Here is a 21,900-nt window from a genome sequence, read left to right on the forward strand (position 1 = left end):
TATCTTTAACTTATGGTCTATGCCAACAAATTATAATTCAAATGACATAATCACTTTATACTCACTTAGAAGTTGTGGATTCGAGTTTCATTTCTAACTTTGATTTTAAAAAAAAAAAAACTCAGGGTGGTCCACCTGAAAATATTAATTAATATCTAGATTTATAATGTAACATGTAATATGTAATATGTAATAATATATGTAATAAACTAATAATAATTGATAGAAGTGTAGCACAATGACAATATTAATTGCCTCACAAAAGCTACATTAAAAGGGGGGTGCAAGTTCAACACATATATCCGCATAAGTTCGGGTAGTCCCATTCCCCTTATCCCTTGGATGTGTGAGTGGCCAAATAAATAAATAAATAATAAACTATTGAAAATATATTTGAAAGATTAAAATTTTAATTAAAAATTTTAAAAAATAAGAACAATAAAAAATTTTCAAAATATATGTTATTAGTTTGTTAAATAATACATAAAATCTAATTTTTATAAGTAACAAATAATTTATGCATTTTAAGTATTTTTTATAGATATTTAAATAATTATTTAAAAAATATATGCATATGATCAATGCACTATTTAATTCAATCTCTATAATATTTTTTTTCATTTTTACTAAAATTTTGGTCATTTTGTGCAGAAATAAATTGTCAATATCAATTAATCTGGCATAAGATTTCTAACTTTAAAGATATAAAATATTTAATTTTTCTAAACATAATTGCAAAAATTGTCGAAATTACTATATATATATTCTAAGAATTATCTCCTATGGTCTTCTATTATTCAATTAATATTATCTTTCATAGTTTGGTTGTTTTCAGTTTTTCTAATAAATTTTGTCAAATTTTAACACATTTTTTATAATTTATTCAATAAAAAATGGTGGTGGACCTAAAGAACTCCAAAAGAGAATTTCTCCGACCATGAACTTGGGCGGTGAGGATGTATGGTTGTAAAAGGAAGATTAGATATTAAGGATGGAATAATTTGGTATTGAGAAAATATATATATTATGGAGGTAGAGTGATAATTCTTTCATGTTTACCATATTGAAGGGAGAAAATATGTAATTAAAAACAATAATGAATTATTGCTAAGTGAAAACAAAATTCATGCTTCATAAATGTTGATAAAATCTCACTAAAATTGGTGGTTTGAATCATTAGAAGTACCCTACTAAAATTGCTACCACAATCAAAGTTCTGTTCGTTCCATTATACTTTGCTTTGTTTTACTATTGTATTTAAATCCTTTGGTAATCAATGTTGAATTTGTTACATGTCTCACTTTTATGTAATTATTACATATTAGTAATTGATTGAGCTAATTTAAATCCAAAAAAATCAAATTAAATGAGTTAAAATTAATATAAAATATATTTGTTTTTATTATTCTTGATTCAAAAGTATTTCGTAAAAATCTAAAATAGAAGAATAACTATAATTTTAATTTAACTCTTAAAATTTTTTAATATTATAATTTTAAATGAATTAACCAATTCTAAAAAAAATACTGAATAAGACAATTTTATGACGTAAATTGATTTCGTGTTTTATATTTTTAATTTATTCTTTTGATTTTATATAAAAAATTTTATTTTTGGACCTAAATAAATTGGACTGACTTATAATTAATTTGGATTGATTGATTAGTTAATTTATTGTTTTACTTAAACAAGTGTCAAATTGAATTTTATTTTGTGTATGTAATAAATTATTGACCAACAAATTAATCCTTAAATAGAATTTAGAACAATAATAAATTAGTCTTTGACTAGTTAAATGGAAGAATATAGTCATAAATAAAAAAAAATTTGGCCAATTTATTTTAATATTTTTATTGAGCATTAGCAAAATCCAAAATAATGTTAAGGTTAAAATGAAAGAATTTAATTTTGATGTATTGTTAGTATCAAGTAATTTTACACGTGCATTCAACTATGTAACGTTATATCAATAAAAATAACTACTTTTTATATTAACAGCATGAATGATCATAAAAAATGGATATAATTATACAACTGTATAAAATATTTTACATTATCAGTGTATTAAAATTAAACAATAACTCAATAGAAGTCGAGGTGACAATGAGTAAGATAGAGTAGGATTTAGACTCAACCTTAATTTTATTTGATAGTTAATTTTTTAACTAAAAACTCAATTACACCTTTTCTCGCAAATTTATAACATGCCAACCCTAATCACATCTGCTTTCAACTCGTGGATATATCTTACATGTGAGTCATAAATAAAATGCAATATTTAATAATTTGATGACATATTGAAATTATAATTTAGTATCTATATAAATAAAGCGTTAAATATTCAATTAAAAATATTAAATTAATGGTCAAAGACTTTTTATATAAATAAATTTCTTTTTATTTAATCCTCACTCCTAGCAATATATATATATATATAGGATGTGAATTAGTCAAACAGAATTGAATCTCAATCCGTATTTTATCTAAGTCGCAAATTAATCATTCTATACTCAATTTTATTCAAAGTAGATCGGATTGATAACCTTATGGAAAAGACAAAATTGTTTCAAGTACCGACAGAATCAGAGGCACCCCTTGTTTCAAAGAAGGAGGACGGATTATTCACATTTTATTTGATGGTCAAAGGCAAATTAAAAACTAAGCAGTGGTAATTCTAAGGATTGGATTCTCCGGAGAAAAATAGAGATGTCTCCTACGTTACTCGAACTATGCGTAAGTAGCAATGTAATTTCATAGAGTCATTCGCTCTGAATACTACATGAAGAACATAAGCCAGATGAAGGATGTCCTTATAGATCTGACATTAATCCTCTTATACTTGGGTCGAATTGGATATCCAAAGATAGGCTACTATTAGGGGTGTACATGGATTGTGTGAAGTCGGGCTTGCTTTGATCTAGACCCGATTCTAAATCATGACCGGGTCTATTTTTGAAATCCTTACTCAGCCTTAGACCTGGTAAAATTTTACTACTTTTGAATCACACTAAAATTGGGTCCAAACCGGTGAAGTCCAAATCTTGATAAACTTTATGTCAAAAAATTATGATATACTTATTTATAAAGAAGGAAAAACATATTTGTTATCGAAAAATTGATATCCATGTCTGAACTTAAATTTATTTATAAATAATAATTTTATATTTTTTTATCTATTTTCTAATTAAACAAGTGTGATTAAAAATAAAATAATAAATTTATAATTAATATAATATAATATTAAAATTAATTTAAAATATATATACCCTTTTTAATTTTCTTAGGGTATACATGGTCAAGTGAAGTCGGATTCATCTTGACACGGATTCGATTTTAAATAATGACCATATCTATTTTTGAGATACTTACCTAACCCTAAATCTAATAAAATTATACCAAATTAGCTCTTAAAATACTCGAATTCAAACCGAATCTTCAAATCGGACCGGATCTATACACTCCTGGTTACCACTAAGGGCTTGTTTGGACGTCATTCAAAAAATTTTTTTGAAATAATATTTTTTTAAAAGATTTTTTACAAAAATAAAAGTAATTTTATATTTAGATATCTTATATAAAAAAATATTTTTATCTATTAATTATATTTAAATAAAATAAAATAAAAATATATTTTTATTATTTATTATATAAAAATAACTTTTTTTAAAACAATTTTTAAAAAAAATATAAATTATATTTTTTTAATTTTTTAAAAAATTAATTTAATAAAGTCCAAACAACCACTAATGAATTAAAATGAAAGGTTCCACTTGCAAAGAACATAAACAACAAAAGCACAAGGTGGAGAAAAGAAACAAAAAAACTCAAAAAGAGAACCAAATGAACCTTCGACAACGAAAAGTGACACATAGCAGAAGAACACCCCTCTAACCCAAATTCAGACTCTCTGGAGATCAATTTAATTTCTCTCAAGTTTCTTCCAAACGATCTGCGTTTCTATCTGTAAGTCTGTAACCGTAAGTAACCACCAACCATCTTCTCAGTTTTTTTCTTTATATGAATGCTGTTCTGTTTTTCGCTTTAACCCTTGTAGCATCATTCAATCCTAGAGCTGCATCGTCTCTTTATTTCAATGTTTGCAATCCAAATTTTTAAACTTTTGCTCATTCTAGGGCTACCCTTTTCTTATTTTTCTCAAATTTGTTGTAGTTAATATTTAGGGTTTCAACTTCTTCGCTGGTTGAGATTGCGGTGAAAGATTCGGTATCCACCAGTTTCAAGTTCCTGAGCACTGGGTAATTTCTCATTCTGCTGTTTTACTGCTTAGTTTAGCTTAGGAAATTTTGTTCTCTATTTCCTCAGTTATAAGCTTTGTGAATTGTGATTGTGATTATGATTGTGTTCATGGGCAAGGAATAAGGTTGTGTGCTTTGTGATTATAGAAAAATAAGTTGATTATTTTTGTCTGTTTAGTTTTCATTCAGTTGCAATTACTGTTGTTATATACATACATTCCGATATGTGTCGATTCGGATTACACGTGCTAGATGCAAAGAACATGGTGGATATGAATGTAAAGCCATTCCGCTACCGTGCCGATGCTGCAAAAGCAGTAGTTCTTAAATTTTCAATCCGTTCTATTTCAATCATTTCCATAAAAAACTGGGTTATAGCCAATTAAAATATGAGAAATGCTCAAGCGCCACCAAAATTTATTGTTTTTAGCCATACTTAGAGCGCATTATTGCGCGTCCAAACATTTTTGGATACTTTGTAGAGGTCCCACACTTCAACCGTTTTTGAGCACACGTGTATAGTACCTTCTGGCCAATGAATATGTGATATTTCATGCACTCGAGCGTACCGTGAAATTACCCGAATACTATCGCTATTGTATTTTGGATTTGTCAATTCCTTAATTTACTTTGCTGTACAAGTTATTATTTCTTAATTATAATATGATTTCTTCATGTAGGGTTTGTATCCATCTTGCAATGGCGTTTCGAAGCAGAGCAGGAGCTCAAACTATGTAGAATTGCTCAAGATGCCAAAATATTTTTGAATTGAGAAATGTCGGTGTTGTATTACAACAGAACACTAAGGAAGTAGACGAGAAAGTGAAGAGGGCAGGCCACAGAAATGGAGTGCAATAAGGATGAGGCAAACAGAGCTAAAGAAATTGCAGAGAGGAAGTTTAATGCAAAGGATACTTTGGGTGCAAAGAAATTTGCTTTGAAAGCTCAAAATTTGTTTCCAGATCTTGAGGGCATTCCTCAGATGTTAGCAACACTTGATGTGTATATTTCTGCCGAGCGTAAAATAAATGGAGAAGCAGATTGGTATGGTGTACTCGGTGTTGACCCATTTGCCGATGATGATACAGTTAGGAAACAGTACAGGAAGCTAGCTCTTATGCTTCACCCTGATAAGAACAAGTCTGTTGGTGCAGATGGGGCCTTTAAACTTATTTCAGAGGCGTGGAGTTTACTATCAGATAAGTCTAGAAGGGCAGCATATGATGAGAAGAGAAAAACAAAAGCCGGGAAAGTTTCATCGAAGTTTGGAGGTTCATCAGCAGCAACAGGGGCTAATGGCAGTTACAATTTTGCTAAGACTGCCCCTTCAAGTGCAAGGACTCAGAAGAATACTGCGAAAGAACACTCCTCATCTTCTACCCATAAGCCAAAAGGAAATACATTTTGGACTGTTTGCCACAGATGCAAAATGCAGTATGAGTATCTACGAGTCTATCTTAACCTTAAACTCTTGTGTCCCAATTGCCATGAGGCATTTTTGGCTGTAGAAACTGCTCCTCCACCTTCAAGCGGTATTAGACCTGCAGCTTCATGGGACTTTTCACATCAGAAGAATCGTCAAGGACCTAATAAAAGCAAATCTCATGCTGGAAAGAACATGGCAGCCCCAAACGTCGGGGCGGGGAAAAACCATAGCAATGCTGATTTCCAGTGGGCTCCATTCTCAAAAACATCTGGTGTTTCTAATGTTGCTCAAGCTGCAAGTGTTGTTCAGCAGGCCTATGATAAGGTGAAGCGAGAACGTGAGGAGGCACAAGCAGCTACCAAAAGGGAAGAGGCCTTAAGAAGGAAGCAGCATGGTTCTAAAAAGGGTTACTTCAATTCTGGTAAGAGAAAAAGGGGGGGCATGGAGGATGTCAATGGTAAGGAACCTGTAAATCGAATGGGAGTGGGAAATGGAGCAGTAGGAGCATATGCAAGAGATTTTTCCCCAGCAGAACTGCAGGATATTCTTATGGATAAAGCTAGAAAAGAAATTAGCGATAAACTCAGGGAAATTCGGTCAAATACTTTTGATAGTTTAGCTAAAGGGTGTGAGGATGGCTTCAAGAAAGCAAATGAGCAAGGTGAAAAATTTTTAAGTAACCCTGATTTGTGTACTGAAAGCAACATTGCGAAGTCAGAAGACAGAGAGAGTGGAGCCCAAGTCCTCGAGTCATTTGCAGGTACTACTACTAGTACTACCATTGCTAAAATTTTGGAAACAATGCCAATAGATGTCCCAGATCCTGATTTTCTTGATTTTGACAAGGATCGAACGGAAGGATCTTTTGGTGAAAATCAAGTATGGGCTTTGTATGACAATGATGATGGGATGCCGCGGTATTATGCGAAGATCCACAGTGTGGTTTCGCTAAATCCATTCACGTTGCGAATCTCTTGGCTTAACTCAAACACCAATGGTGAACTGCCACCCCTGAATTGGGTTGCTTCAGGCTTTTCAAAAACTTGTGGGGATTTCAGAAGAGGCAGACATGAAATCTGTAACAACATCAATTTCTTTTCTCACAAGGTTAGGTGGAGAAAAGGTATTCATGGTGCCATCTGTATATACCCCAGGAAAGGGGATGTTTGGGCCCTTTATAGGAGTTGGTCTCCTGAATGGAATGAGCTGACAGCCGACGAGGTTATACACAAGTTTGACATGGTTGAAGTACTCGAGGATTTTAATGAAGAGTGCGGTGTAGTTGTTATTCCTCTGCTCAAAGTGGCTGGGTTCAGGGCGGTATTTCGTCACCACTCAGATCCAAAAGAAATCAGGATAATCCGGCGGGAAGAGATGTATCAGTTCTCACATCAGGTCCCTTCGTATTTTCTAACTGGTCAAGAAGCTCCAAATGCCCCAAAGGGTTGCAGGGTGCTGGACCCAGCTGCTATTCCATCAGAATTTCTCCAGGTAATACAAACTGTGAAGGAGGAAGATGTGGTGGATAATGAGGATTGTATAATGACAGAAGCCACAAGCAACAATGCGAAAGAAGAGAATCGCGAGAAAATGATCACCGAAGCGAGTAAACCCAGGGGAAATGATGAAGATATTCCGGAAATGAAAATTTTGAAAGTGGACAATGAGGGGAACAATATAGAGGTAACAGCAAGTGAAAACATGAAAGAAGATAACTGTGAGGAAATGATCACTGATCTGAGCAAAGTTGGGGAAGAAAGGGACGGAAATTATGAAGATACAGAAGAAATGGAAACTTTGAAGGAAGACAAATAGGTATAAATATTTATGTGGAAGCATGATAACAGCACGGGCTAGTAGCATGGAAACTCAAATTGATAGCCACAATTGATTTGACAAAATTAAATCAAGAATTATTTGGCACTGTGATTGGCTTAAGCAACAAACCATTCAACAATTACTGTTGAATATTGGTAAATTTTGTCAAATTATTTCTAGCTATGTACTTTTCAAATAATTGTGGTGGCATCTCAACAACATTGGTATTAATTTTTCCATTAAAAGTATTTAAATGGTTCAGCCCCAGGTCATAGCAATCAAATTATTGCAGTGATGAATCTGGTGTCCTTACAAAGTTCGTCTGAGGTCAATATTTTGTGCATAAGTCTTTGGCTTCAATTTCTAGGAATTTATTTAATTTTTGTCTTGTAAATCAGATGGTGACATGTTCATCAATATCTGTACTCATGTAATCGTTTTTAGACCCGTTAGTGATTAATTACAGTACATTACCAACTGGCTAGATATTCTTAATATTGGATCATTCAGATTAATATTATTTTTATTCTAGAATATATTACACTCATTGCATAGATTTATTAATTTTACGCAATATATACTTAGTTAAATAGAAAAATGACTTGCGTAACATTAATATAGCTTGTCTGGGCTAATATTGGGCATTTTCCTTGCGTAGTTTGAGTCTTTAGATTGAGAACTCATCCAGAAAACACACTCAATTTTTATACATAGAAAATTTAGAGATGAAAATGATTGCAATTTTTTTAATATTGTTATAAAAGATATTTTTGTTATTTTATCTAAACAAAATAAGATAAAGTAAAAAAATATTAATACACAAGGGACAAATATATGAATAAAAAAAAAATGAAAGTATAAACTCTATGATTAATTTGTCCAAGATCATTCACTCATATAGACACTTCAACAATAACACAATATAACTTTATTTTATTATTTCCATAATAACATAATAATATACTAAAAAGAAGAGTAACACTACAATAATAAAGACATATCTTTACTTTATTAATTTTTCTAATAGAGAGAAAGTAAAAATTTTCAATCTAAATTTATATTAACTTATCAACTTTACTTAGAGAAGAATAATATACATACCACCTTTTTATATAGGCATGAATTCTCATAAACTATTAATTCTTAACAACTATGAGTGAATTGTAATGGAGGTGAAGAAACATGTAAAAGTCTAACCTGTTTTACTACTTAACAACGAATATGTCAACTTGTCTTACTCCTTGATAAGCATGCTTACATAATTATGATAAACTCTAGCTATAAATTTTGACTTCAAACATTGAGTCATACTTAATAAGTTTCATATAATGTTTAATTATCTTTAACTATCAACTTACTAGCAGATACTACTTGTTTTTTCCTTAAAATTTGTATGCTTTACCAATATTTATCAACTTGAATAAATAAATTTATAATTCATAAAACTTTTAGCAATCTCTAAGAATATTAATTCAACTTGATTATAGGTTAGGCTTAGTTTAATTTTCAAAAAAAATTATAAGTAAATTGACAATTAGGTTGTTTAGAATTTTGATATTGAATTAATTAGTCTCTAAAAAAAAATATTAATTACATCTTCTACGATAACAAACAATAAATATCTTATGTTTTTTTATTAATTTATTATGTAAAATTTAATGATAATACTTATGTGTACCATTAACTATAGTTATATATCTGTTTATCAAAAATCTTTACAAATACAACAATTTTTTGAAATCAAACTTCACATGTTTTATTAAAATTCGTTATAAATAGATAACTGACAGTTATATAGATACTTAGAAGATAACAAATACTTTACTTTCCAAAATAAAATCATTTTCAGGGTAAAAAACCATATTAAGCCAAATGAGTCAAAAAATAACGTAAATACGCCAAAGCAAAAATCGTTTCAGCAATAAGCCAGAAGCTATTTTTATATAATTCGAACCAGCTTGGTTCGAACTCCATTTCTACATAATTCGAACCAGCTTGGTTCGAATTATATACAAACACATACACACACATAATTCGAACCAGCTTGGTTCGAATTACACACAAACACACGCACACACTAATTCGAACCAGCTTGGTTCGAATTACACACATTAATTCATGGTATAATTCGAATTATGCTGTTTAAAAAATTAATAATTTATTAAAAAAATTTATTAAAAAATTTATTAAAAAAATTAATAATTAAAAAATTAAAAAATATATATTTTTATTTCATACGTTAAAAAAAAGTTAACAAAATATTTAATTACGAGACTTCTTTAAAATATTAATGAGCTATCAATTTGAATTCCATACAATACTTTTCTGTCCATTTTTAATAGTTCATGAATATTTTTTAATAAATTTTTTTAAATTATACTACAAAAAATATTTTATCCTATGCAAAACAATTTAAAAAAATGGCTTAAAAATGTTAGGAGTACTATAAAAATTTGTAATGTTATAATAACTTAGGTAAATACATGCATGTACTCAAATTTTAAATAAAATACTCTACATAGTCAATAATAATTTAAAAATGAAAGAAAATATTTTATTCCATACAAAATAATTAAAAAATATATTTTATTCTATACAAAATAATTTTAAAAAATGGCTTAAAAGATGTTATGAGTACTATAAAAGTTTGTAATATTCTAGTGATTTAGGTAAATACATGATAAAAATATTTTTTTGTGGTATAATTTAAATAAATTTATTAAAAAATATTTATGAACTATCAAGAATGGGCAGAAGAGTATTGTATAGAATTCGAATTGGTCACCATATAATTTGAATCAGAGTAATTCGAACTTCCCTATGCGTAATTCGAATCATGTAATATCTCACCATATAATTTAAATAATTTTATTAAAAAATTATCATGAATATTTTTTAATAAATTTATTTAAATTATACCACAAAAAAAATTTTATTTTATGCAAAATAATTTAAAAAATGGCTTAAAAGCTGTTAGAAGTACTATAAAAATTTGTAATGTCCTAATGACTTAGGACATTAAAGAAATACTCCACATAGTCACTAATAATTTAGAAATTAAAAAAAATATTTTTATCATGTATTTACCTAAATCACTAGAATATTACAAACTTTTATAGTACTCATAACATCTTTTAAGCCATTTTTTAAAATTATTTTGTATAGAATAAAATATATTTTTTAATTATTTTGTATGGAATAAAATATTTTCTTTCATTTTTAAATTATTATTGACTATGTAGAGTATTTTATTTAAAATTTGAGTACATGCATGTATTTACCTAAGTTATTATAACATTACAAATTTTTATAGTACTCCTAACATTTTTAAGCCATTTTTTTTAAATTGTTTTGCATAGGATAAAATATTTTTTGTAGTATAATTTAAAAAAATTTATTAAAAAATATTCATGAACTATTAAAAATGGACAGAAAAGTATTGTATGGAATTCAAATTGATAGCTCATTAATATTTTAAAGAAGTCTCGTAATTAAATATTTTGTTAACTTTTTTTTAACGTATGAAATAAAAATATATATTTTTTAATTTTTTAATTATTAATTTTTTTAATAAATTTTTTAATAAATTTTTTTAATAAATTATTAATTTTTTAACAGCATAATTCGAATTATACCATGAATTACTGTGTGTAATTCGAACCAAGCTGGTTCGAATTAGTGTGTGCGTGTGTTTGTGTGTAATTCGAACCAAGCTGGTTCGAATTATGTGTAATTCGAACCAAGCTGGTTCGAATTATGTGTGTGTATGTGTTTGTATATAATTCGAACCAAGCTGGTTCGAATTATGTAGAAATGTAGTTCGAACCAAGCTGGTTCGAATTATATAAAAATAGCTTCTGGCTTATTGCTGAAACGATTTTTGCTTTGGCGTATTTACGTTATTTTTTGACTCATTTGGCTTAATATGGTTTTTTGCCCTCATTTTCATTCTCTTGTAAGAATAACGACATACATCGTCGTCCTTATAGATAACAAAAGTACAAAACACATAAATAACTTTGTTTTATTTTAAGCTATCCATAAAGGAAAGAACATAAAGAGTTTAGGTTATTGTCATAAAAAATCTAATTAATGTTGTAAAACAACTACATAAATAAGAAAGATATAATATAAAATAAAGAAGTATTGATAGAAGACTCTAACATTAATATAATTAGCTCAATAATGATATATATATATATATATATATATATAATAATAATAATAATATTATTATTATATGTTGTAATGTGTATATATATATAAAGATAGAAAGAAGTATTAAAAGTAAAAAGAGAGAAAATTGCATTTGTTTATAGTAAGAGAAAGGGAGAGAATATTTTTATATTGCTTCTGTGTTGCTGTACGTCAATTCTTTCATACCTCACTATTTATAGAGGTAAAGTATGGACATTTTCAAACTTTATTTAATTTCAATTTGTCTTGGGGGCTTCATTTCTTCATAGGAAAAATCAGCCGCCCATAATGGTCATCCACATTTTTGAACATATCACAACACTCCCTTTTGGATGACCATTTAGGAATATGCCTCATTAAAACCTTACTAAAGAAAACCGAGTGGAAAAAAAATTAGTGAAGGAAAAAGAGTACAATATCCTTTGTGATGGGGACTGCCTCATTAAAAACCTTGTCAAGAAAAACCCAATGGAAAAAAACTTGACCAAGGCAAAAAGAGTACAGTCTCCCCCTCTTACCGACATCATTTAATGTCTCGAAATCGGCGCATTCCAATCTCATGTACCAATCTTTCAAAGGAGGATTTTGGGAGTGACTTTGTAAATAAATCTGCCAGGTTGTCACATGAGCGGATCTGTTGGACATCAATTGTCCCTTGATTTTGAAGATCATGAGTGAAGAAGAATTTGGGAGAAATATACTTTGTTCTATCACCTTTGATGTATCCACCTTTAAGTTGAGCAATGCATGCTGTATTATCTTCAAACAGGATAGTTGGAGCTATCTTATGATCAATCAGTCCACATGACGACAGAATATATTGAATCAAACTCCTCAGCCAAAAACACTCACGACTAGTTTCATGAATCGCTAGTATTTCAGCATGATTAGAGGAGGTTGCTGCTATCGTCTGTTTTGTGGATCTCCATGATATAGCTATACCACCATATGTGAACAGGTATCCTGTTTGAGATCTCCCTTTATGTGGATCAGACTAGCCAACTAATTGTGACTTGAATCTATAGGGATAAAACAATCCCATATCAACCGTTCCATGAAGATATCGAAAGATTTACTTGATTCCACTCCAATGTCTTCTGGTTGGAGAGGAACTATATCTTGCTAGTAAATTCACCGCGAATGATATGTCAGGTCACGTATTATTAGCAAGATACATTAGCGCTCCAATGGCACTAAGATATGGTACTTCAGGACCAAGGATATCTTTGTTCTCTTCTTTAGGACGAAATTGATCCTTTTTCACATCCAAAGATCTTACGATCATTGGAGTACTTAATGGATGTGACTTATCCATATAAAATCTCTTCAAGATCTTTTCTGTGTATGTTGTTTGATGAATAAAGATCTCATCTTTTGTATGCTCGATCTGCAGGCCGAGACAAAATTTAGTCTTTCCAAGATCTTTCATCTCAAACTCTTCTTTTAGAGATTTTATAATTGTTGGAATCTCTTCAAGAGTTCCAATGATATTTAAATCATCAACGTACACAGCAATTATAATGAATCCAGATGCAGATTTTTTTATGAAAACACACGGGCAGATATCATCATTCTTGAATCCGTTTTTGGCCAGATACTCAGTAAGACGATTATACCACATTCGTCCAGATTGCTTTAGACCATATAAAGATCTTTGCAATTTGACTGAGTATATCCCTTGCGAATATTCATTGGATGGTTTAGATATCTTTAGTCCTTCAAGGATTTTTATATAGATATTCCGATCTAATGAGCCGTATAAATAGGCTGTTACCACATCCATTAAATGCATATGCAGTTTATGATATGCAGATAAACTGACCAAATAACGCAATGTTATCGCATCCACTACAGGGGAATACGTTTCTTCATAATCTATACCGAGCCTTTGTGAAAAACCTTGTGCCACAAGTCGGGATTTGTAACGCACAACTTCATTTTTCTCATTTTGTTTTCTCACAAATACCCACTTATATCCAACAGGTTTTACATCTTCAGGTGTACGGAGTACAGGTCTGAAGACTTCACGTTTTGCAAGTGAGTCTAATTCAGCCTTTATGGCTTCTTTCCATTTTGGCCAATCATTCCTTTGTCGACATTCTTCGACTGATCTTGGCTCAAGATCCTTACTTTCATGCATGATATTTAATGCCACATTATATGCAAATATTTCATTGACAATTGTCTTATTTCGGTCCCATTTCTCTCCTATAAAGACATAATTTATCGAGATCTCGTCATTTTCACTATTTTCAGGTACCTGAACATCTTCTGGCGTTATATCATGATTTTGGACAACTGCAGGTGTCTCTACTATGTCTTTTTCAACAGGAATATTATTTACCTCTTTTCTCTTTCGAGGATTTTTATTTTTGGAACCGACAGGCCTGCCACGCTTCTAGCGTGAATTTGCTTCAGTGGCTACTTGTCCTACTGGGACATCAATCCGAAATGGAGCATTTTCCGATGGTATATAAGATTTGGTTATCCTCTTTGTATCAAAAAATGCATCAGACAATTCATTTGCTATTCTTTGCAAATGTATAATCTTTTGAACTTCTAGTTCACATTGTCCTGATCGAGGATCTAAATGCATCAACGATGATGCATTCCACTTAAGTTCCTTTTCAGGAAGCTTATTCTCTCCCCCTAATGTTGGAAATTTTGATTCATCAAAATGACAATCCGCAAACCGGGCTTTAAATACATCTCCAGTTTGTATCTCAAGATACCTCACTATAGAGGGAGAATCATATCCAACATATATTCCCAATTTTCTTTGGGGTCCCATTTTGGTGCGATTAGATGGTGCAATGGGAACATATATCGCACACCCAAATATTCTTAAATGAAAAATATTTGGCTGCTGGCCAAAAGCTAATTGCATAGGAGAGAACTGATGGTAACTCGTTGGCCTCAAACGAATAAGTGCTGCGGCATGTAAAACAGCATGCCCCCAAACCGAGGTTGGGAGATTTGTTCTCATAAGTAAGGGGTCTAGCAATTAATTGGAGGCGTTTAATAAGTGATTTTGCTAACCCATTTTGTGTGTGAACATGAGCTACTGGATGTTCAACACTTATTCCATTAGCCATACAATAAGCATCAAAGGCTTGGGAAGTAAATTCACCAGCATTATCAAGACGAATTGCTTTGATTGGATTTTCTGAAAATTGTGCTTTTAATCGAATAATTTGAGCCAGTAATCTCGCAAACGCCAGATTGCGAGAAGATAATAAGCACACATGTGACCATCTCGAAGATGCGTCTATTAGGACCATAAAATATCTAAAAGATCCACATAGTGGATGAATAGGTCCACATATATCACCTTGAATCCTTTCTAGGAATTCAGGGGACTCAAATCCAACCTTTATTGGTGATGGCCTTAAAATTAACTTTCCCTGAGAACATGCAGCACAACAAAATTCACTAGTTTTAAGAATCTTCTGGTTCTTTAGTGAATGTCCATGAGAGTTTTCAATAATTTTCCTCGTCATGGTTGTTCCCGGATGACCCAATCGGTCGTGCCAAGTTATGAACTCATTTGAGTTAGTAAACTTCTGGTTTACGATGGCATGTGATTGCACTAATCTTGGTATAATACAACCCAAATGAAAGTGATGGTAATTTTTCTAATATAACTTTCTTATTTGAATCATGAGTTGTGATACATAAATACTCATGATTTCCCTCATTCATTGTCTCAACATGATATCCATTTCGGCGAATATCTTTGAAACTCAACAAGTTCCTTAGAGACTTGGTAGATAATAGTGCATTATTTATTATAAATTTTGTTCCTCCAGAAAACAAAATTATAGCTCTTCCGGAGCCTTCTATCACATTGCCTGAGCCAATAATAGTATTAACATATTCATCTTTTGGCACAAGATGGGTAAAATATATATCACTTTTGAGAATAGTGTGCGAACTTGCACTATCCGCAAGGCATACATCTTCATTACATATCCTTGCCATTCTCTTCAAAAAAAAAAATAATAAAATGAGTAGTATACATAGTTAAATTGAATACTTAATCAGAATTATTTTTCTAAGAAACACTGTACATAAAATAATGTCATATATTAAAATTTTATTTTAAAATTTGACACATTTAATAATTTCAAAATTCATAAGCATTAATATTTCATTATTTATGTACATCACATTTGAAGCTTAAATACATAGAAAATAAAACTTAACAATAAGTTCGTTACATTATTTATTTACATAGATACTTCACAATCCCACATATTAAACTATTCCATCATTGATCAAATGACCAATATTTCCTTCAGGATCCTCAAAGAAATCAAATACATCATAATGAGTGGTGGAGTTCTCAGCATCATTTGAAACAAAATTTGTTTCCTTTCCTTTGTCGTCCTTTTTCAAAGATGCATGGTAAAGATCGACTAGGTGCCTTGGGGTACGACAGGTACGTGACCAATGGCCCTTTCCACCACAACGGAAACACTTATCCTCTGTTGATTTATTCTGCCCGATATTCCTTTCTTTATCCCACTTCTGGTGAGATCCTCTCTTTTGAACATAATTCTTTTTCCTTCCATAATTCTTCTTATTATTAAAATCTTGCCATTTACCTCTTCTGGGGTAATTTGCCACATTTACTTCAGGAAATGGGACAGCGCCAGCTGGGCGTGCTTCATGATTTTTCAATAACAACTCATTGTTGCGTTCAGCAACAAGAAGGCAAAAAATTAACTCAGAATATTTTTTAAACCCTTTCTCTCGATACTGCTGCTGCAGGAGCACATTCGAGGCATGGAAGGTTGAGAAAGTTTTTTCCAACATATCATGATCAGTTATTTTTTCCCCACATAATTTCATTTGTGAGGTGATTCGAAACATTGCAGAATTATATTCATTTATAGATTTAAAATCTTGTAAACGCAAATGCGTCCATTCATATCGGGCTTGAGGAAGTATCACCGTTTTCTGATGATTATACCTTTCTTCAAGGTCTTTCCAATGATCTGCAGGATCTTTTAATGTAAGATACTCATTTTTCAATCCTTCGTCAAGATGACGACGAAGAAAAATCATGGCTTTAACTTTATTCTTCTGGGATGCATTATTTTCAGCCTTAATGGTATCTCCAAGATCCATTGAATCAAGATGGATTTCAGCATCTAATATCCATGATAAATAATTGTTTCCAGATATATCAAGAGCATTGAATTCAAGATGAGAGAGTTTCGACATAATGAAAAAATTGTTACCTGAGTCTTCTTAAAATTTGATCAGAGTCTTGTGCTGATAACGTGTTATAAAACAACTAAATAAATAAGAAAGATATAATATAAAATAAAGTATTGATAAAAGACTCTAACATTAATATAATTAGCTCAATAATGATTTGTATATATATAATAATATTATATGTTGTAATGTGTATATATATATAAAGATAGAAAGAAATATTAAAAGTAAAAAGAGAAAAAATTGCATTTGTTTATAGTAAGAGAAAGAGAGAGAATATTTTTATATTACTTCTATGTTGCTACGTCAATTCTTTCATACCTCACTATTTATAGAGGTAAAGACGTAAAGTATGGACATTTTCAAACTTTATTTAATTTCAATTTGTCTTGAGAGCTTATTTTTTCATAAGAAAAATCAATCCCCCATAATGGTCATCCACATTTTTGAACATATCACAACAATTAATTTTTTGTTTTATCTTTTAAAGACTAATTAGTCTAAAATTAAAATTTTTAAAAGCCTAATTCTCACTCTACTCTTAATTGTAATTCAAGGAAGGTGAGTGTTACAGATTTCTTGAGATGGTGCTTGTTAAGTGAGTTATTGTAACTGAAAAGTGAAGGCATGGAATTGAAGCAGCAGCATAACAATCTAAACGAACATGTGCTATGGATTCTGGGGAAGTGCAAGAACCTCAACCATCTCAAGCAGCTTCAATCCTATCTCACCGTTCTTGGCCACTCCCAAACCCACTTCTATGCCTTCAAGCTTCTCCGTTTCTCTGCCCTCACTCTCTCCAATCTCCCATACGCTCGCATCATCTTCGATCGCCAACACAACCCCAACATCTACCTCTACACCGCCATGATCACCGCCTACGCCTCCCACTCTCACGGCCATGCCTCCGCCATTTCGCTCTTTCGAAAAATGCTCCTTCAAGGCGCGCCAAAGCCCGATCAGTTTATATACCCGCATGTTCTCAAATCTTGCCCTGAGGTTATGGAGCCACGTGGCACCGATTCCGTGCATGCCCAGATTGTGAAATTTGGTTTTGAGGAGTGGTGTGTTGTGGAAACGGCTCTTGTTGACTCCTACTCACGGAGTTTGGGTGGTTTGGGGAATGCGAGGAAGGCGTTCGATGAAATGTCTGAGAGGAATGTAGTATCGTTTACAGCTATGGTTTCTGGGTATGCGAGAGTTGGGGATGTTGAGAGTGCTTTGAAACTGTTTGGTGAAATGAAGGAGAGGGATGTGCCGTCTTGGAGTGCGGTAATTGCGGGTTGCACTCAAAATGGCTTTTACTCTGAGGGGATTAGGTTGTTTAGGGAGATGGTTGTTCTTGCTATGGAGGAGAAATATGAAAGTAACAGGCCGAATCAGGTCACTGTGGTTTGCGCGCTCTCGGCTTGTGGCAACACGGGCATGCTTCAGCTTGGGAAATGGATACATGGTTATGTTTACAAGAGTGGTTTTGCTATTGACTCCTTTGTGTTGAATGCTCTGGTGGATATGTATGGGAAATGTGGCAACCTCAAGCTGGCAAGGAAGGTTTTTGATATGAATTCTAAGAGAGGCTTAACTTCATGGAATTCGATGATCAATTCTCTGGCACTTCATGGCCAAAGTGACACTGCCATTGCCATTTTTGAGCAAATGGTTGAGATTGGTGGTGATGCGAGACCCGATGATGTCACCTTCGTTGGTTTGCTAAATGCTTGTACTCACGGAGGATTAGTTGAGAAAGGTTATTACTACTTTGAGTTGATGGTTCATGAATTTGGCATAGAGCCACAGATTAAGCATTACGGCTGCTTGATAGACCTTCTTGGCCGGGCAGGTCGACTTGATGAGGCGATGGAGGTTATCAGGGGTATGAGCATGGAGCCAGATGAGGTTGTTTGGGGTTCTTTACTTAATGGATGTAAGGTTTATGGCCGCATGGATTTAGCAGAGTTATCAGCTAAAAAATTAGTTGAGATTGATCCATATAATGGTAGCTATGGTATAATGTTGGCTAATATATATGGGGAGTTAGGAAAATGGGATGAAGTCCGAAACATAAGGAGGACATTGAAGGAACAGAAATCTCATAAGACTCCAGGTTGTAGCTGGATTGAGGTTGATGATCAAGTTTATCAGTTCTATTCTCTTGATCTATCAAATCCAAGAGCAGAAGAGATACAGAGTTTCCTGGAAAGTCTCATTGGTGTTAGAAATGAAGTCAAGTCCAAATTGCAATCCTTAACCTCATAGCTTTTCAAATTTGCCTTGCTAGATTTGAGAGAGAGAGAGAGAGAATATAGGCAATATACTACAGAAAATAGATACCATTCATTTAATTTAGAAAAGCCAATGCTGAACTGAATATTCCTGGTATATACGACACAGACATGGTTATGCAAAATTGTTTGGCGCAGTTATCCTGTGTCTAGGATCTTCAAGATTTATCAAGAGAAAAGAAGAAAAGAACTCTGCATTAGGTTTGTTCTCTCTGCATAAGGGAAAACACTAGAGAGGTGTTGATGTAGCATTAGTGTACAGTATTTCATCTAGTACTCATGTCTCTCAGATGTTCAATTAATTCTTTTGGTGGGTGAATGATTGGGTTACTAATTCTTTTGTGACTCTTGTAACACATACAATTTGTTGAGAGGAATTAAAATTTCACCTTATTTTTTGTGATATAAGTTTGTCTCTCATGCGAACATAACAGAATGTTTTCACTTCCATACTGCAAAAGGTTTTGTTGTTAAATAGCTGCATTATATTATTATTATTCAAGAACAGAGACTGGTATATCCATTCTCATTTTTACACATCTCTTGGTAAGGTCATTTTTCTTCCATGAACATTGCTAATCAAGAGAGGTTAAACAATGATTTTATAGTAATGGATTATTTATTTACTCATATCAACACCAGTATCTTCGGTACATGAAAACAACCATAATCTTCATACTACAACTCTTTCATTCACAGCACAAAACCAAACTGAAAACCATTCTTTATATATTCATTTACTCATATATTCGGAACCAAAACATGATCATCATTCATGATTAGCAGTTATTTCATAGCTCCTGTTTGGTTTCATTGACCTTGATTTGTGCTGGTTTCTCACTCTCCCCTGCAATGCTCACCATTCTTGGACCTTTGATCTTATCAGGTGACAATTTTTCCAGTGTCAGAGTAAGCACACCATTCTCTAGCTTAGCCTTCACAGATTCCAAGTCCACATTCTCAGGCACCTTGAACTGCCTCCAGAATTTGCCATAGGATCTTTCAACCCTGTGCCAGTGTTCCCCTTCCTTCTCCTCCTCCTTCTTCCTCTCTCCACTTACCCTCAGAACCCTGTTCCCTTCCTCCACTTCAATCTTGATCTCATCTCTGTTCAACCCTGGAACATCAAGGGCTATAACATGCCCTTCTGGTGTTTCCTTCCAATCTACCTTTGCAGGTGTCATCATCATTGCCATGGGTGATGATGGATCATTTTTTCCAAGCTCAACTGGGATTTGCTCAAGAACACGAAGTGGATCAAGGAAACGATCTGTCCATAGATCAACCAAGGGGTTTATAGGACGATCTGTTAATGGATACAGATACCCTTTTACTTTATATGGAAAGCTAGCAAGAACAAGAAGCAAGAACAATAGCAGCACTCCCAAATTCATTTGTTGTAGCCTCATTTCTGTTTATTAGATTTTAGCACTCAAAAAAATGTGGAGAATCAGGTGGAAATGTGGGGAAATAAAGTATAGCTTGTGATCAAACTATATTGGACTATGACACTTGGCTGTTTGTATTCTTCAACTTTTTGGAATTTTGATGCCTCACTAGAAGGTTTAATGTGTATATGTAGAAGATGAAGCATGGTTCTTGAAAATTCTATGACACATGCTTCACTCGGCATGGTAAAATGGAAGCTTTCTTCTGGTAATGTGTAGAGATATTGAGAAAGTGCCAACCTAGGATGATGACATGTTATTAAGGATGATGCAAGAGTTTTCCAACATGTTCCAGATCCTTCTTCTATGTAACTATCTTATTTATGTTTATACTTTATCAACTTCCCTCCATATTCCTTACAAAATCAGCATTGGAACTCTAGAAGTCTCTTTTAATATTTAATCTATGAATCCGACACATGAGAGCTTCTTTATATAGCAAATAGTAATGATATTCTCTAATAATAGAAAAAAAAAGGTAGATATAATAAGGATTACATTAGAGGGAAATTTTGTTCAGTCAATATTATTTAATTTTTAATTTTTTTATTTTAAAATTTAAACTTTAGGTATTAAATTTTCATCTCTAAAATCATAAATTTTAAAATGCCTAAAAAATGAGAATTAAAGAATAATTTTATTATAATAAAAAATTAAAAGTTGGTTACTATTAAATAATTAAAAATTAATTCTCTACACTTATACATATTATAAATAGACGAAATAAAGTAATGATAATCTTTAATAAAAAAAATTAGTAGTGTTATTGAAACAATGAAATAACGAGTTATTTTTATTTTAGAATTTAGTAATTCGTTTTATAACATATTAAAACAGAAGGAACGTAAGAGTTTGATGTTACTTGCCAGAGAAATAAACAATTCATCAAATTTTTCACCCATTATTTTTATTAAGTCTCTCTTATATACTTTAATTAATTCATCATGTAATAATATAATAAAAATACACACTATTAGTAGTTCAATTTATAATTACCCTCTAAAGAACACAATTTGAAAAGGATCCTTATCAGTGAGAATTAAACGCCTTGCATAATGATATAAAAAATCAACCATCACTTAATTATTTTTATAGACCAATCATGTTACGATTATAACAAAAATTAATTACCTGTATAAAATATAAAATAAACACTGAATGTGTACAACATTCAACTTATCCCATGATACTAAAATTTTGCAAGCCAATAGATTCAAATTTCAAAGTTCAAACACAGAGTCTATGGT

At 31.8% G+C, this 21,900-nt stretch overlaps 3 protein-coding genes across 4 annotated transcripts; 2 read left to right on the forward strand and 1 right to left on the reverse strand.

Annotated features, from left to right (window-relative positions):
- The first annotated feature begins 3,797 nt into the window (after positions 1-3,797).
- On the forward strand, positions 3,798-8,036 carry LOC130981759 (uncharacterized). 2 transcript variants are annotated; one of them, XM_057905437.1, is made up of 3 exons: positions 3,798-3,977; positions 4,171-4,256; positions 4,937-8,036. In XM_057905437.1, exon 3 carries the CDS (start codon positions 5,101-5,103, stop codon positions 7,495-7,497), a length of 2,397 nt encoding a protein of 798 aa, XP_057761420.1. In that variant the 5' UTR covers positions 3,798-3,977; positions 4,171-4,256; positions 4,937-5,100; the 3' UTR covers positions 7,498-8,036. The 2 variants fall into 2 exon arrangements, with proteins under 2 accessions (XP_057761420.1, XP_057761421.1); XM_057905438.1 differs by having other exon boundaries at positions 3,798-3,963.
- Positions 8,037-17,464: 9,428 nt separating this feature from the next.
- LOC130979824 (pentatricopeptide repeat-containing protein At1g33350) lies at positions 17,465-19,850 on the forward strand. Its single transcript, XM_057903371.1, has one exon. The coding sequence runs from the start codon at positions 17,551-17,553 to the stop codon at positions 19,177-19,179; it is 1,629 nt and encodes a 542-aa protein (XP_057759354.1). The 5' UTR covers positions 17,465-17,550; the 3' UTR covers positions 19,180-19,850.
- Positions 19,851-19,855: 5 nt separating this feature from the next.
- On the reverse strand, positions 19,856-20,960 carry LOC130979825 (22.0 kDa class IV heat shock protein-like). The gene has a single exon (XM_057903372.1). The coding sequence runs from the start codon at positions 20,612-20,614 to the stop codon at positions 19,997-19,999; it is 618 nt and encodes a 205-aa protein (XP_057759355.1). The 5' UTR covers positions 20,615-20,960; the 3' UTR covers positions 19,856-19,996.
- Between the last annotated feature and the right edge of the window lie 940 nt (positions 20,961-21,900).

The sequence above is a fragment of the Arachis stenosperma genome, chromosome 5, assembly GCF_014773155.1.
Source record: "Arachis stenosperma cultivar V10309 chromosome 5, arast.V10309.gnm1.PFL2, whole genome shotgun sequence".
NCBI lineage: Eukaryota > Viridiplantae > Streptophyta > Magnoliopsida > Fabales > Fabaceae > Arachis > Arachis stenosperma.